Source organism: Colius striatus, chromosome 4, assembly GCF_028858725.1.
Source record: "Colius striatus isolate bColStr4 chromosome 4, bColStr4.1.hap1, whole genome shotgun sequence".
NCBI classification, from domain to species: domain Eukaryota; kingdom Metazoa; phylum Chordata; class Aves; order Coliiformes; family Coliidae; genus Colius; species Colius striatus.
Genome location: NC_084762.1, coordinates 43,974,026 through 43,991,469, shown reverse-complemented (window position 1 = coordinate 43,991,469; position 17,444 = coordinate 43,974,026). Strand labels below are relative to the sequence as shown.

Sequence of the window (17,444 nt, the reverse complement as noted above, 5' to 3'; positions counted from 1 at the left end):
TAAATTCATCCCTTGGGTATCCTCACTGCTGTCAGATAAACCAGAATTTCAATAATATTTCTGAAAAATAACTAGACATTTCCTTCCATGGGCATCATTCAAATTAATAGCTAAGTGCAGAGAAACAAGATTAATCTGTCCATTTACAGCCCAAAACAGAACCGTTGCTCAGAATTTTGTAGGAGTTGCATTGGACACAAAAGTCTCTGATTAATTTACTCTATGCCTGTGGCATAAAATACATTTGACAAATATAATGTCTGCAGAAGTTACATTCTGACCAAATGCAGTTTATTAACTTTGAAGCATATAAGATCTCAGAAAAGAGATGAAAATAATCTACTAATTGTCTAGAAAACAGAAATAATGTTTTCAGTACCAAAGTTTTGAGGCTGTGACTGGCATTCTGCTAAATTGATTTTTTTATCACTTAACATTCTTCTCAGTATCTCATTATTTCTTTGCAGAGCTACAAGCAACCATCAGCTTTTATAGTTACGCAGCATCCTTTACCAAATACTGTCAAAGATTTCTGGAGATTGGTCCTAGATTATCACTGCACTTCAATAGTTATGCTGAATGATGTGGATCCTGCACAAGTAAGTCCAGAAAACTGCTCCACTTAAAACGGGACTACTAGTGCCCCAGCATTTCAGAACAGCTTTAGGACATAATTAATTTCGTAAAACAACATTAAATACCAACACACTAAAAAATTGATTTCTAGCTTGCAGATACACACAGGGAAAGAGGAATAAATCAGACCATCAGCAGCTTCTCCACCAAAATCTTAATGCACACCAAAAACTGTGGTCGTGGAATTCTGACTCAAGTCTGAAACATGCTAATGATAGCCAAAAAAATCATAAACAGAAGCCAACAGCTATTCATTAGCCTGCCTGAAACAGATCAATGACCTTGGTCTGCTTGCCAGGAGATAGGTGTTCCCAGCGTGAAAATCTCCTGTTATGTTTGGCATAAAATGGCATTGTTAGCAGGGAGATAGGAACTAAACAAGATTGGAGGCAAAGCATCCTCTGAGAGAGAAAACAGGGCAAGAAACATATGGGAGATTGTAATTACCTTACAAAAGGGTTGTGCTTGTTGTACACGTTCTTTAGAAAACTGGAAAACCATAGCTACTGGTTTGGCAGTTTAAGCACTAGCATTAATCACTAAGTGTCCCAGAGCCTGACTCACAACTACACAATTCCAAGTTCTTACACTTGTACAATTTCCTTGGTACCAACAAACATTGGTTCCAGACAGCTACTGGATTATCATGGTGGTAATCTGGATTCTTAAACTCTAAGTATTTGCTAATTATCAGTCCGGACTAATTGTTGTTTTTTATAGCAGACTGCTTGTCATTTTTATTCTTGGTATGACCACGAGACTTTTTAGCTTTGTTGAGTATTACACATACTTAGAAAAATGTTTTCTCTTATTTCCTTTTAACGTGAGGATTTTGTTTTTAAAACATATTAATCTTCTATTTTGTCTTTCAAAAGAATGTGTAGAAATTCCACACACCATTTTAAAGACTGAATTTCTGATTCCAAGCCCTTAACTGTCTACTGGGAGAAAAACTGCAATGAAAGACAAAACTTTTATTCATGAGTCTAAGATTATTTTCTGAGTGAATAAGAAAAGACTCAAGGGAGTGAAACTGTTAGGGACTGTTGAACAGATTTTTTTTTAATTTGTGGGCCGTGTTTTTAATTTACAGTAGTGCATTGGCTATTTCAAGCCTTTATTAGCCTCCCAGGCTTTTGAAAGCTATTGGGATATGCAGTTAATGCACCTGCCTCTGCAGTATGTTAAACCTTTTGCCTCTAATGTGAGTAACAGTCTTTTCATTAGGAATAAATCTCAAAACCCTCGGAGCAAACATAAGTGGAGAGAGGGCAGGGCTTATTAAAAAGGCGTGTTACATTCAGGTTCATTAATAATTACTGTTATCGTTATTACTTGTGTATATATGGAGTGTTTACAGTTCTGTTTAGATATTACAATTTATGTGGATTGTAATGCTCTATGGGGAAATGAAATTCAACTCTTCACAGTGACTCTGACTTAAAGAGTCACTAGCATCACATGCATGTAAAATGCACAACCTTAAGTGCTGTTGGTTTCTTTAGAACTTGAAAATCCTGGCTCCCGAAACCAGCTCTAGCAAACAGCTCTGGTTATTATTACTTGAACATTTTTCAAAGACCTGCTAGAACAGTATTCCTTTGTGTTTGAAAGATGTGTACTAAAATGTGCACATAGTAAATGATCTGAGCATCGCCATTTGCATTAGTTGTATGCATTGTATTTTGCTATCCTGAACACTAGCATATTCCATAATAAAAATTTGTGTAAGACTTAGACAACATTCAGATAATAATTTGCTCAGCAGACCAAATCTTGGGGGGGTTGAAGGGGTGCAAAATAAATTAAACTATATTTTCCTTCTTGAAATTTCTGCTTTTAACTTGTTAAAGTGGACTCCTGCCAATCAGACCCTGTTCTCTTTTTAATTGGTATAGTAAATGATTATGTTTCCTAAAATGTAGTCATCTCTAAACAGCTTTGTTGAGGACTAAGTGTTATAAGAAATGCAAAACAACATCTGGAGTAAATGTGATTTGTCAGCTCAGCTCTGGATCACCAACAGCAATGCAGCAGAATGGAGACCACAGCTGTTTTACTGAATGAAATAAAGTTCCAAATATGATATCAATGCTTCTGCAAGCAAACAAAATTTCACAAATTCATACTTAATTTTGGTGAATGCTTGCAAAAGCTACATGCTTCAACTGCTCTAAATATCCCAGGAAACAAAAAAAAAATCATTACAGCTTTTATGAAAAAAAAATGGACAAGCATAGTTCAGCTTCAAAAACCTCCTTGCAAAGTGTTGATTTAATCTTCAGAGTATTAACACAGATGATAATTGGTTCCTAGATTAAGCCATATTATTATACACTAAAACCGTGCAAGATAATGGTAATATTACTTTGTGGTGTTTAGATATCTAGAAGTAATGTTTACTGAGCAGTAAAGAAAGCATAATTACTATTTTCAGGTGACATTCGTAAGATGAAATTGAGCAGTTGTTGAAAAATTTAAAGCAATGCTGACATTAGCCAGTATCATCGCCCATCAGTCATGGGTGAAATAGATGTGAAGGTCCTGAGTTTTTTATGCACCCTTCATAGCATAAAGCACACATTCATATGTAGCTTGAATTATTACCACCTTTTCAGGACAGTCAGAAACACCACGCCTTTGGTCTTTAGGCTTCACACCGTCTCCAAGGAATGGTAATATTTGACAGCATCTCCCTGTCTGGTTATAATGCATTGCAGAATTGATGTTGAGTGTAAGAAATATGTTACTCCAAATACCAGAGAATAACGAGAGCTAGCGGCAACATGTTCAGTTAAGTGAAAAGGGATTTGTTTAAACTTGTTCCACACAAGTAAAAGCAGAGTACTGAGAATGGTAGATGGTGGTGCACAGTGTATTTTATGTTGTGTGAGAATTTCAGTAATAAATGTAACAAAACAAAAAATCTAGAAAAGTATATCAAAGGCAGCATGAAGTTCAAAGTGATTAACTGTGCTCTTTTGTGTCTTCTGTAGCTGTGTCCTCAGTACTGGCCTGAAAATGGAGTACACCGGCATGGTCCTATTCAAGTGGAGTTTGTGTCAGCCGATTTAGAGGAAGACATAATCAGCCGGATATTCCGAATTTATAATGCTGCCAGAGTAAGGATGTAGTTTGCAAAGCAGTCCTGTCTCAGTAGATGAATTGAATCTACTCAGATCACAAAAAAAAACCCCACAACCCAAAAAACCCATGAAAGCTAAACTGACGTAAACTCCCGTTCTCACTTTTCAGCTTACTTGTTTGAAAGCAATGGTGCAATACTGAGTCACACCATGAGAATCCGTGAGAAGAAAAGCCTTCTATGTCTAATTAGAGTAAAAAAAATCTTTTCATGCATATCTGAAGCGTGTTAAATGCAAATGAAATAAATATAGTATTCAGATTGCATGGTAGCCAAGAAATGCCAAAATCAGTGCTGTTTTCAATAGTTTGAAATTAGCCATCTTGCGTGTTGTATCTTGTGTCATGCGAGGAAAGCTGTGCACCAATACTAAGCATGTTTTTCAATACCACTCCTGGGTTTTTAGTGAAGATCCTGTCCCAGTAATCACACTTTATAATATATGTAGGCACTTCAGAGGGACAAGTATGTTCTCATATCCAGCTTTTATGCTCCCATTGAGTTGATAGAAGGCTACATGAGACATATCTTTCAAGCTGAGTGAAAAAAGATTACACCACAGACTAGGCACCTCTTCCCGTCTGGATGAAGGGTACTTTGCAAAGGACTAGTAGTGATCACCGAAGAGCCATAGTTGGGAATAAGGCAGTATTCCCTGCTGAAAAAGGTCGAGAGCTGCCCAGAGATCCGTTAGCTCTTATGACAGTGAAAGGCCCTAAAAACACACCCAAAACCATGCAAATATCCAAATAGGGTAGCAGATTGTAAGCTTCAAGGTCTTTCTTGAACATACTTATGAAGGCTTTGCATTTGCAGTAAATATGACAACAAAACCCAAGATTTTCAGCAGCATTAATGTGAGCTTTAGCAGGCACTGGGTCTGACTAATGTGTGTGGGGAATAGGGGCCATCAGCTGAAAGAGTTCAACCAGGACTTAGTATTTTGACATAAAGCAGACAAAGCCCATTGAAGAACATATCTAATGCTGTACTCACTTTGGTTTATTCCCTGATCTTGTTAATCCTACATCCTCTCTATAACCTCTTACTCTAGAAAAAGAAAAAAAGCTGTCATGTCAACACTTCCGTGCATTGCTCGTTTTAAAACTGGCACTAAAATGCCCTCACTTTGCACAGAAGTGGAAGTAGCAAATCCTAGACTACCAAAACAGTTTTCGTGTGTGTGTTTATTATGCCCTTTTCAAAGGACTGTAATTTTCTGCCACTAACACTTGTTCTATGCCCCTTTTTTATTCTAAATCACCATAAAGCAACTGTTCAGAAATGTTTCACCAGAGGGGTTCTGACTGCTGCAGTAGCACACTATAAAATAAAATGTAGTTAGATTTTTTATAAGGCAGAAACATCTGAAGGTTTCATTTGGTTTTTTAAATGTTTCCTGCTTCAAAATATCTTGAGAGGTTTTGACCTTTCGCATGAAAAAAGACAGAAGTACGCAAACATTTTTCACAATGCTGAAGCATATTGGAAAAAGTATATAATTGAAGTTGTGTTGCACCTCCCTCTTTGCTTCCAAGTTCCTACTATTATATTAATTAATTATTGGCTTGATCCTGCAACTTTACCATTTCTCTATTCTAGTCTGTTTGTGTAGTAACTCTGTTGGAAGTGAAAAGTCGTAACTCCTCCAGTTGAAATTACATCTGTAGTTTGTCATACTGATCTCCCTAAACAACTTTCCTCAGTGATGTAGCTATCAAAGTTATGTACCAAAAAATACATTGTTATTTTTCCTGCCTGTTGTCTGTAACTACAGCCCCAAGACGGCTATCGGATGGTGCAGCAGTTCCAGTTCCTGGGGTGGCCCATGTACAGAGACACTCCAGTTTCTAAACGCTCCTTCTTGAAGCTCATCCGCCAAGTGGATAAGTGGCAGGAAGAATATAACGGGGGAGAGGGACGCACAGTTGTACATTGCTTGTAAGTACTGGGAGCAGAAGAGAGAAAGTGAAGGAATACTGTTACAGAATTTGTGCCAGGTTTTAAAATATTTGTTAAGAGGTGAAGAGGCATCTGTCTAACCTGGAAATGAATGAATGATAAAACTGCCCATCTAAAAGCTTTGAATACAAGAGGAATTGCACATTTTTTCATGTAGATTCGTGAGTTTCCCTCTCTTTCCCTTGGTAGACTGCTGTGGAGAGATGGTGAGTACAGGTTAATTCCATTTTATGTAAAGATATCCAGGAACTTTTGCAAATGGAAAACGTGTATTAATTCAGAGGAAATCAAAATAGCACCTTCAGAACAATGTACCTTTTATTTCTACAGATAAGGATTGTAGAAATAAGTAGTATTGGAGTGGCAAATCATCTTCCAGACATAAAACACAGCAGTAAAAGTGGCATGATAGACCAGTTATGATGAGCCTGTAATTTCCTTACCTTTCTCTAATAATGCTATATATTTTTGTCCTCCTTTGTACTCCACTGGTGCAGGCTCTCATCTGCTCTGTCATCATCCTTCTTTTGATATGGCTTAATACTTATACGTGCTGTGCTGTTTGCCCTCAGCAGTAGTTGATCTTTTGAGACCAAGTCTCCAGTAGTTGAAGTTGCATCCCTCTTCCTCTAGCCATCTGTTTAGATGATCTCTAAAAGTCCCTTGCAACCCCTACCATTCTATGATTCTGTGATGGAGAAGGGACGTGCTAATGGGAAAAGCACATGCTAACGCACTGTCAAAAGTTGGGACCCAATGTTAGTGATGGAGGGAAATCTAAGAGTGTATTAATAACTCCCACTATCACTGACCTTGAACAAGTCATTGCTCTTCAGTTTCCCCATCTGTAGAATGGGGATAATAATACTTTCATCAAAGGAGCATTGTGCAGTGTGATTAATTAATGTTTTGAGATCTTTAGCTGAAAAGACCCTTTTGAAGTGCAAATTACTGTTATCTCTGAGGTGGCTGATGATATTAAATAGTTGTACAACATCACACATGCGTCACTTCCAGGCAGTAAAGAAAGAAAAAGCTCTAACATAATCCTTTTAAATGACTTTATTTTAATTAAAAATCTCAAAGAGTCTCACAATATCAGGCAATGTTTTGGCAGCAGAGAGCATTCTTTTCATACTGCCTGGATGTGACAGATGTGCAACGTTGTATCTTCCTTTGAAAACCAACCATTTGCAAAGCTGGTTTGAAAGACCTGCTACCTAACTAGTCTGCACTCTGGTAATTATTTAAGTTTATTATTTTTGGTGAAGTGCAGCCTAAAGTTTCTGATTAGAATAGCTGTAGAAGTAACAGGGTTTCCAGAAAGAAAGAGATTCTCTTAAAGATTAAAAATAACCAGGGATAAATTATTATTAAATACTCTATTTGATCATGCATATGAACATTTGTGCCTGGCTGCTTTGTTAGCAAGTCACTTTGGGTTCTCATCCTCTGGTGCTGTGGGTGGAAGGGGAATACAGACACTTCTAAAAGCAACGTCTGTCAGGGAGCGAGTGGCTTGGGCAGAGGAATGCCACAGCACCACCTACTGCCATGTCAGACCTGCCGCTACACGACGGGCTCCAGCAAGTCGCGTGCTGTTCCTCCAAAATGCCTTGGACTCCAGGAAGAAAGCACTAGGATTTCAGATAAAAGAACTCAAAGATACACTTTCTCTATAGCATCTCCAGGCCTGAAGCTCCTTGCAACCTCATGTATTTACAAATGCAAAGGAATATTGAACTGTATTAAAAAGGACCCTGTCTCTATTGTCTAGCATCCTCTTTGTGCTGTCTCAACTGTTTGCTGAAGGGTGGTACAAAACTCAGCCATTCAATTCCCCCCCAGCTTTCAGCCTGATGAGTTCTGAATCGTAGTTTTGAGATCTTTCAGCCCATTAATTCCGATTTAAAATTGTGTTCTGCCTAGAGTTTGGCCACCTTTAAGGGCAGGAATGTTCTGTGGTTTCTCTGTCCTGGAACTCGTGCCTTCTGTAGCCATCCCTGGTGCTGTACAAACTTGTAACTTAGAGTCAATCGTAACTGAGCATTTTATCATTTTTGTTGCAGGAATGGAGGTGGCCGCAGTGGGACATTTTGTGCAATCAGTATTGTTTCTGAAATGCTTCGACATCAGAGAGCTGTTGATGTATTCCATGCTGTGAAGACACTGAGGAATAATAAGCCTAACATGGTGGACCTTCTGGTACGAGCTTTTTAACTGCACTGCTAAATAGAAAATGTTCCCGTTCCTCAGAAGACTCAATCAGATTTCTAGGATTTGCAGTGGGAGTTGTTCACAAAGCAAGCAAGTCATTTTCAAAGGGGATAATGAAGTCACTTCACTTACAAGAGTATTTTTACACTGCTTTCTTCCCAAGGAGACTTTGTCTCCGTTCGTTTGAATTTTTTAAGAGTTTTAAACTTTCAGTCGAACATCCTTATTAATTTTCTTTTCTAGCAAGCTGAGCCAAGTGGAGAACAGCCCTTGCATGGTAGAAATAATAGTTATGTAAAATGAAATGCCAGATTTTCAAATTATATATTTTATAAATAGCTTAATCGCCTAATATTTATCAAAGCCATGAATTTCAGTTTGACATCTAGAATATTGCGTTTAATTATGGTTGCTCTATCTCACAGAAAGATTAAAGAAGTTCAGAAACAAGGGGCCATGTGCAATTATTTTCCTAGAGAGTGTTTTATGAGCTTTTTTTTTTATATAAATGGAGAATCGCTCAAGTGCCAGCTGCTATGTCAGAAGAGCTACAAAACAGCTTAAGCCAGCAGGTTCTTCCACTCCAGTGTGTAGTTCTGTACTTGGAAATGAGTGTAGCCTAGTAGCCTATTCTGAAGCCTGGGCTCTGAGAGACACTGTTTTACAACATCCTGCTGTAGAGGTGGCTGCTTAAGAGGCAGCTGTATTCAATTTAGCATCTTAGGCAGGGGGAAGCAGCATCTGGGCAGATTCAGGAATGCTAAACCAATCTGAGTTAATTTTTCCAAGCTCTGATTAAACACGTTTGGGTCATATTTCAACATCTTTTCTACAATGTCCAGAGTGAGGCAAGAGGCATCTCACAGAGCTTGTCCAGTCTCTTGCTATTTTAGGAGGGATCTCCATCTCTCAGATAAGCTACCAAGAACTGGTTGTCAAACACACCGGCGAATAGGCAGAAAGAATGATTTCTCTTGGGAAGCTTTCAGGCCACGTGTAGATGGATAAAGCCATCCCATTCTCCAACCAACATATTGCTGCACCTCCTCTGTATCATAGAAGAACATCTCCCACCACACCTTCCATCACAGTCTTCTCATCTATCTTGAAATCCTCTCATCTATCTGTGAAATCCCAGATCCTTCCCTAGGTCCTGCTCTGGCCAGGCTCATGGAAAAAGGCTAGATGTTGCCAGTCATACAAAGCAAGGATGCAGTTTACAAGCAGAACAACAGGGCTGTGAGCCAGCAATGTGGAAACTCTGAATCTTGTATCAGTGAGAAACCATTAAGCTTTCACAGTGGTGGGAAGGAGTAGCTTAGTTGGCTCCTCTTCCTCTGTTCTATATTCTCAGGAGGAGAATCATCATGCTGAAAATGAAACATTTTTATTTCCTAGGTATTAAGAAAGTCCTCCTTCAGTCAGATAATATAGTATGGATAGAAACTTGGCAGGCCTGCTGTTCTCCCTTCTCTCAGAGCTTAAAAGTCCATAGAACACACTGATCTCTTATTCATTTGTTTTCTAGAAATAAAAAGAAAATTACCAGTGTGAACATGTACAGCTGAAGAAAATGTTCTCTGTAAATTCCTTGACAGTTCTCAAGGTATAGGTTTGTCAGGCAGTTGTCTCCATTTTTCAGCAGAGAATTTTTTTAATCAAAAGCTAAGTGTATAATTTTAGAATATAAAAATCACCTTTAGTAAATTGAGGATGGTATTGAGAATGCATGGATGGCTTTGCGAGGCTTTTTAAGGCCTTTTCGTGAGGAGATTTCAAAGCACTTGTGAAGGAGATCGGTATTGTTTTCCTTATTTTACAGACAAAGGAAGAAAAGAAGGGTACAGTCACAATTTTTCCCATTGCCTCATAATTCCTTGACAAAGCAGTTAAAACCACAAATCTTCAGTCTTGATCTGATACTTTGTAGGGACAGCTATTTGAACCAGCAAGGTTTCAGTTTCTATGTAGACTGTTTCATGATGAAACAGAATCAGAACACTTGACTTGTTTTCTTGATCCTGTTACTGACTTTATCCTTTATGACCTTTCTTATACTAACGTGTCTTTGCCTCAGTTTCTATATCTGAAAGATGAGAACACTAATATTCACCTTGTAAAACTGTAAAATTCCATGGTAAAAGAGGAAATGCTCAGAATTATAACAGTATTTCACAAAGCATAGTTTCCAACCCCTACCATTCTATGATTCAAGATTGTTTTGTCAACACCTGTTAACTTTCTGACTAGAGCAAGGGCAAGCTTTGGAATTCATATTTAGAGATTCATCTATTAATTTCACTGAAACCTTTGGATTTCCTGCAAGTATAAAAATCTGAATACCACATCCATACAATATGGAAATATGTGAAATTCTTCAGCTATCATCCAAAGATAATAATTGGTATCACAAAATGTCTATTAGAGAATGCCCAAACCATTTCGTGATGTTACTGAACCTACCAATAGGTGACCTAGAAAAAAAAATAGAAGCTCTGTGAAGCTAGCTAATCTAAAGACACTTTTAACATCCATCATCAAGTGATAAGTGAACACAGTGGGAAATACATATGTCTGCTCTTTAAGACAGGTATTTGGTTTACTAAAAATGATAGTTATTCTTCTGTATCAGTATATCAGCATAAAACAAGCATGGAAAAATGGAAATGGATGAGTAGCAGATCTCTTGCTTTGATCTGTTATGTGGTTGTGGAATGATTTTCATTTCTTTAGAAATTTTTATGCAATAGAAGCAGAAAAGGAATAATTTACATAATACTTCTTTCTTCTTTTTTGTTCTTTGCTCATTCTGAAGAAGACACAAGCAGTTTATGGAACCCTGCAGGATCTTAAAACCTCACATACAACTCATTCATAACTTAGATGATACGTGCACTTAAGAGTTATTTTCTTTTGAAGTGACAGCTCTCAACCAAAGAAGTTAGAAATTGTCCCTACTTTTTTATTGTTGTAGCATTATTTGGTCTCTTACATGTTAAGGTGCACTCTCTTCTCAGCTAAAATGTGACCCAAAATCACAAGTACAGAGTCAATCCTTTAGAATGTTTGCTTCAATGAAAAGCAGACTATATCTGAAGCCTAATTGTAGTCTTCCTACTTGAGATGATGGGAAGGTGAAGGCTGAGTGCTGTCAGCTACTTAAATCTGTTGTGGTTCCTCTATGATAGTACATGCTTAGTTATCTGCTATTAATTGATTAAAGTGCATAATAGAAAGAGGCATTTCAATGGCAGAAATAGTCTTAAAACTGGCAGATATTTCCAAACTGAATGTTTAGAAACCAGAATGCTTGGATTCGGTGAACCCGCACCTACTATTTCTTCCAGCTTTTTTGCTTCATCTAAGTGTTTGCAGTACTGCTAAGTTCTTGCAAGTAGCAAGAGTGAGAACAGAAGAGGTGATTGTCTCCTTCTACTCAGTGGTGGTCAGGCCATTCTTTGAATATTGTGTTCAGTTCTGGGCCCCTCACTCCAAGAAGGACATTGAGCTGCTGCAGCATGTCCAGAGATGGGCAGTGAAGCTGGTGAAGGGTCTGGAGCACAAGTCTGATGAAGACTGGCTGAGGGAGCTGGGGATGTTTAGCCTGAAGAAGACAAGGCTGAGGAGAAACGATTGCTCTCTACAACTAACTGAAAGGAGAGTTGTAGTGAGATGTGGGTCAATGTCTTATCTCCAGTAATGAATGATAGACCATGAAGAAATGGGCTCATTTTGCACCAGGAAAGGTTTCAATTGGAGATTAGGAAGAACTTTTTTACCAAGAGGGTTGTTAAGCATTGGAACGGGCTGCCCAGGGAAGTAGTAGAGTCAACATCCCTGGAAATACTCAAAAGACATATAGATGACGTGCTAAGGGATATGACTGAGTTTATTGATGGGTTTGGCAGTGTGAGGTAAAGGTCTTTTCCGACCGTAAGGATTCTGTGATTCTATGAGGGATACACGTGCGCAGACAAAATTGACGTCAGCGACTGCATCATTTAAAGTTGCGGCATAAGTGAGGGTCAGTCAAAAGCATTGGCCTCTGTTCCGCTGAAGATGTGAAGGAGGCAGGCTGGTCTGCATGTCGGCAGAAGGGAGTTACCTTGAGATGAGCCTTGTTTCCAAGCAGTTGCAAATAAAACAGGCAAGTCTGTGTTTGAAGCACAGGATTGCCACCTGAAAACTTAGCTAGGGTAACATGAGAGCTGTTGAGAGCCTAACTTAGACATCACCATTAACTGCTAAATCATGTTGGCATGGGTTTGGACTGCATGGAGAGGTGGAACAGTAAGCAACTCCTGCCCTGAAAGGTAGCAAGTATATGAATGACATTAAAATCAAAGTTACGATCTGGAAAGCGCCAGACACTGGTCCATTTTAAGATAAACATTTCCAGGAAAGAATTTCAATAACTCCAATTCTGGTAAAGTACTATATGACCATTTTGACAGATGCCAGAAGGGCCGCAAGTCCACTTGCTTGTGTGTAGCCAATTTTTCTCATACAGATGTATTAGAGCAACTAAATATGCATCTAATATGAGCAGTACCATAAGTTACAGTGTGTAGTGTCTATGGTCTGGTTAAAATAAAGATTTCCTTATCTGCATATAAATTGGATTTGCAAACCAGTTCCCATTGACAACAGCTGAAACTAAATAATTTTAACAGAAGAGAAATATTGATCTTCTTAATTTAGTCCCTTCAATAACCAACTTGGTGGTTTTCTTTTGATTTTTTTCAGGATCAATACAAATTCTGCTATGAAGTGGCTTTGGAATACTTGAATTCTGGCTGATTGCACAAACAGCATAGACAAAGTTCCTCCTTTCACCACCACAAACAAAGCAAGTCGCTTGATACTATCTGTGTAAATGAGATGAAGACTTCTCAGTGTTATGCTTATACTGCTTTGTATGATTGGCTCTTTTTAAGAGCCCGAAAAGATGTTTATAAAACCGCTTGCACTGCCCGTTTTCCACTATAATGCCGCTGCTTGACACCCATATGAACGTACACCAAACCACATGGCAGTTGTTTGAACACTGTATTCGTACATAGCCATTGATGTGGTGAAGCAGCATAGTCCTCTGGTAAATAAGAGAGCACAATTATATTCTTATGAAGGAATTTGTACTTTTCTGTTTTACTTTGTTGCCTGTGGTTCTCAGTTATTGTCACAGCCTAGTGTACATTTCTGTTCTGTGGAGAATGCTGTCTGGCATTTTGATAATATATGATTTTAGTTATATTTGTATTCTAACACGTGCATAATAAATGAATCATATGTAGCTTATCTGAACTAATGGAAAGACATGTACCAAATCATGTTAACTTTGTTGAGTTGTAATTTCTACCCACTTTGTACCATTTCAGAGAGAGAATCTTGATCGAAATGCAGTTAGAAAATGCAAAATACAGGATGCTCAGATTAATATATCCAAAGCTTTTTCATGTGTTTATATTGTAAATATTTTTGATTTCATCAAATTATTTATTCATTAAAATGAATTTTTTTGTGAAGCACAGTGAGTGACAATCATTTTTATTAAGCCCTGGAAATGCTTACTGTATGATAGTGTAAACATTTGTTTACCTTGTATGGATTCTCAGCTCAATAAATAATTACATACATGATAAAATCTCATTTAATTTAGTATCTCTTGGCATCTGAGTGCCTTCAACTAAGCCTCTTTTCAGATTAATTCTCGTAAATACTAAGCTACCTCCAGAGTGCATTTGTTGTGTGATCTGGTGTTGATCCAGCCAATAACAAGATGTGCCGTGCCAATATGCAAAAGGAGGTGAACTGTATGTGTTTAAATATGCACATGCACAAATGCAGAACCTGAAAATTGTCCTGCTGTATGAAGAAGACATGACGTTTGGTTTGTGTTACTTGGTCTTGTCACAGCATTTCTCTGCATCCCTGGATATGCCCTGCCATTTGCTCTGTCTGCTGCTACAAAAAGGAACAGTGGTGCGTTTATTCTTGGGAAGACGACTGCTGTGAGTGGGAGGTCATTCCTCCTCTTAAAGATACCAATACTAGAATGTCTATCAGGGTTAAAAAGTAAAACTGGTCCGTTACTAAGGCTATTGCCAGTACTACCAGTGGACAGGTTTACACCATTCAAGCTCTTGCCTCTTTTGAGAATGGCTGTACTGCACTTCCGCAGCATTTGGATGGTTCCCCTCTCTCCCAAGCACTCACTGGTGTCTGAAGAGCCTGGGATTTGCCTCGTGTTCATGAATGTAGGAAGCACAGCAGCAAAGCAGCAAGGATGGGGGATGAGCCAGCAGTACCTTGCTCCACCGTCCACTGGAACTGCCAATCTTTCCCTCACCTAAAAGTGTCCGGGAGACTTTGCAAACAGAGTGACTGCTCAAAACTGAAGCCTTCCAAAGCTATATGGGGGACCCAATGCAAGGAAGCAGCAGATTGCACAGTATTTCAGCTCTTAAAAAGGACCTTTTAATGTGCTAGCCATCTGGAATGGGGACAGTATCTGTATAAATGTATGAGTCAAACTTTTTTTAGTCTCTTTTTGAGAACTTTTACATATAAGAGGCCCAGCTTGGACCAAATGACTCACAGCTTGTCAACTGCCAGTTTAAAACCACCGCAAAATTCAGATCTGAAGATATGAGGATAGGCTTCCTCTGCAGCTGGAAGTATCTCTTCTTAAATTGCTTTAAAATGTAGCTGGCAAGTATCAGTCGTTACTATAAATTGCACAGAGGTACTGGAGAACTTAGAAAAAGCAACCCCCAGCCCTGAAAACAGTGATAGTCCTTGGATAAACCCTGCAGCATTTTAGCCTGTTGCAGAATATGCTCTGATTTTCTCGGAAGCCCTAGTGTCGGGAAGCAAAATTCAAACCTCCAACATGATATTCCTCACAATCAACTTGACAGAGCAGATATGCCAGCCAGTCATGCTGCTGTGGAATAATTATGGGATGCTAAAAGTTTGGGTTCCATGATTTGTTTATTGAAATGGGTATGCAGTGTTTCCTGGTGCTTTCAAGAAGTCTGAGATGGATAAGTGTGCTGAAGGAACCCTAGGATAGAAGGTGACACAGGCAATGTGATCCCAAATGTGAATGAGGCTTATTGAAATGCAGCAAGAATCATGGCAATCTCTTCCCAAGGACTAAGTCTGCCAGTGTCTGCCAGACATTATTTCAGCTGTTGTACTTTTGCAGACACACTTTGCACAGGTAGGTCTTGGGGGATGGGAGGAGGGCAGAAGGAGACGAGGAGGAGAGAGTTCCGCAGTGTTTCTTCTTATTTTACTGATAGCACTTTTTTTTTTAACTAATTACCATTTTTACACAGATGTAGTGAAACCTGTGTTGCAGAGTCTGTATGATGTTGTCCCAAAAGGCATTCTGTGAACTGCAATACCTCAAAACTGGAGCCAGCTAAAGAGAGCACAGCAAGCAGCTTGGTGTCCTCACTCATACTGCAGCTATCGATCAGTATAAATGATAGAGAAACCCAGGCATAGATAAAACAATATTTTGGCAAGAACTAAAAACAGATGAGGACTTCGGGAGTTAGGAATAGAGGAAACATGTGGAATCACAAAGAAGCATAAAGAAGAGATGAATGTGCAGGGCAGGTATTCAAGAAGCAGCATGGAGGGTGGCATTTTGGAGGAGGCAACAGAAACAAAACAACAGTGACAGACATTTTAAGTGTTCATAAACTAACCTTTTTCAGAAGAAAGTTGCCCAATTACAAGCCAGATACAGCTGCAGAATTTACAGAGACCTCAGTCCAAGTTTGGGAAGCACCGGAAGAGGTGTTTTCTTCAATCCTCAGCATATAAGAGGTACATAAATGAATAGATAATTCAAATGGCTAGCCATATGTTATCATCCAACTCGTCATCTCTCCAGCAATTGAAGTAGATGACTTTTGCTAAGCCTTTTGTGAAAAAGCAGCAACGAGGGTGGTGAGAGAGGTGATCACATGCAGATAATCTGTATCTTTTTAACAGTAATGCTCCCGACACCATCATCCAGGGCTTATTTATCGGCAAAATGAGCCAATCACTGGTAGGGTAGCTTCACAGAGTACTAACCCAAAGTTCAAGGACTAACATCAAAAAAATAAAGCATAGAAAAAAATTCCTACCCGGCTGTATGCAGTATAGCTCAAAAGGGTTTCCATGCCAGAAAAATTTGATCTGAAGGTGCTACGCAGCATCAAGACCACCTTCATTTTCAATGTCTCTTTGAGCTAGTTAGGGCTCCTCTTCAATACCTCTGAAACGTTTGCTGCTTGTTTTGGAGTTCTCCAAGGTCTAACTGTTTACTGTGTATGCCCGTTCTCAGTCACTGGTCCATTAATAACGCGTAGCTGGACACAAATAGATCTTTCTACTTGGAGGTGTGGCAGTGAGGATAAATTGACACTTCCAGCACTAGCTATTCCAGGCAACTTCCTCTGGGGAGGCCTGGAGAGGCTGTAATGGTAGCAGCAATCTTAAGGCCCCTTGGCATTATTACTGTCTCTAAAATATTCACAGCAGAACCAGACACTGAGCCTCCTTCCTCTTGTGGGTTTTTTGTGTCTCCCCTCCCAAATAAAGGATGACTAAAGGAAAGTAAGTGATTTGCAAGATTACTTGAGGTTTTACAGCCTCATTAGTTTTCTGATTCAAAGGTAATTTAGTTGTTCTTCATCCCAGAGTAACTTTTCTGAGCAGTTTTGCATGTGCCTTCAGAAACAGCTAGGTATGTAGGCAGATCGCTATGACAGAACAGTTCATCAAATCATTTTACATCTATTGTTGGTTTTACACTTATTTTATCAACTGAAGTAGTTGATAAGCTACTTTAGTAGTAGTTTAAAATATTTTAGTAGTTTATCTAAGGCACACTTGCTCTACAAAGTCTCACGCAGCCCATATCTGATGCCAGACACTCAGCTTTATTAAAAGAAAAAGCTAAATTAGGAATAGAATAAAAATGTACAGCTTATTCCCATTGTTTGGTGCTTTTTAAAGAATCACTACTGCCATTTTGTGGGCAGAGTAGCAGTAAGTAAAACCCCACAGACTATGTGAAAAGTAATGCTGTTTCTGTTGAAGCTTATTTGTTTGTTTTTTGTAGCCTAGACTTTGTCTATACCATGAAGTTATAAACTGATGGATGCATTTTCATTCCCTTAGCCATTCACATGCTCTGCCTGTGGGAGCTTTCCATACTCTGCTGGCAAGAGGTGGCTTGGTCCATGCACCCCTGCTCACCTTCAGCCTCCAACCCCACTTTAATGAAGAAACTTTTCCAAAGCCTTGCCTACCCTTCACAAACCACAACAGCTGCACTAAAACGCCTTCCTCACTCCTACTGGCTGTTTCGAAGCAGGCTTTTCTGTGGAAGGCTGAAAAGGCAGCTCCTGTGCTGGTTATTTCCTCAGACTCACCTAATATCCCACTCTAAGCCTGAAAGCCAACCCGTGCTGCCCTC

At 39.0% G+C, this 17,444-nt stretch overlaps 1 protein-coding gene across 7 annotated transcripts in view; it reads left to right on the top strand.

Annotated features, from left to right (window-relative positions):
• PTPRM (protein tyrosine phosphatase receptor type M) overlaps nucleotides 1–13,604 on the top strand; it is a 485,902-nt gene extending 472,298 nt beyond the window's left edge. For all 7 annotated transcript variants that reach the window (XM_061994840.1, XM_061994837.1, XM_061994836.1 and 4 more), the window contains 5 exons: nucleotides 468–599; nucleotides 3,633–3,758; nucleotides 5,559–5,722; nucleotides 7,813–7,948; nucleotides 12,707–13,604. In XM_061994840.1, the coding sequence (XP_061850824.1) occupies nucleotides 468–599; nucleotides 3,633–3,758; nucleotides 5,559–5,722; nucleotides 7,813–7,948; nucleotides 12,707–12,760 (612 nt within the window). In that variant the 3' untranslated portion in view covers nucleotides 12,761–13,604. The remainder of the gene's footprint in view (nucleotides 1–467; nucleotides 600–3,632; nucleotides 3,759–5,558; nucleotides 5,723–7,812; nucleotides 7,949–12,706) is intronic.
• Nucleotides 13,605–17,444: the final 3,840 nt, after the last annotated feature.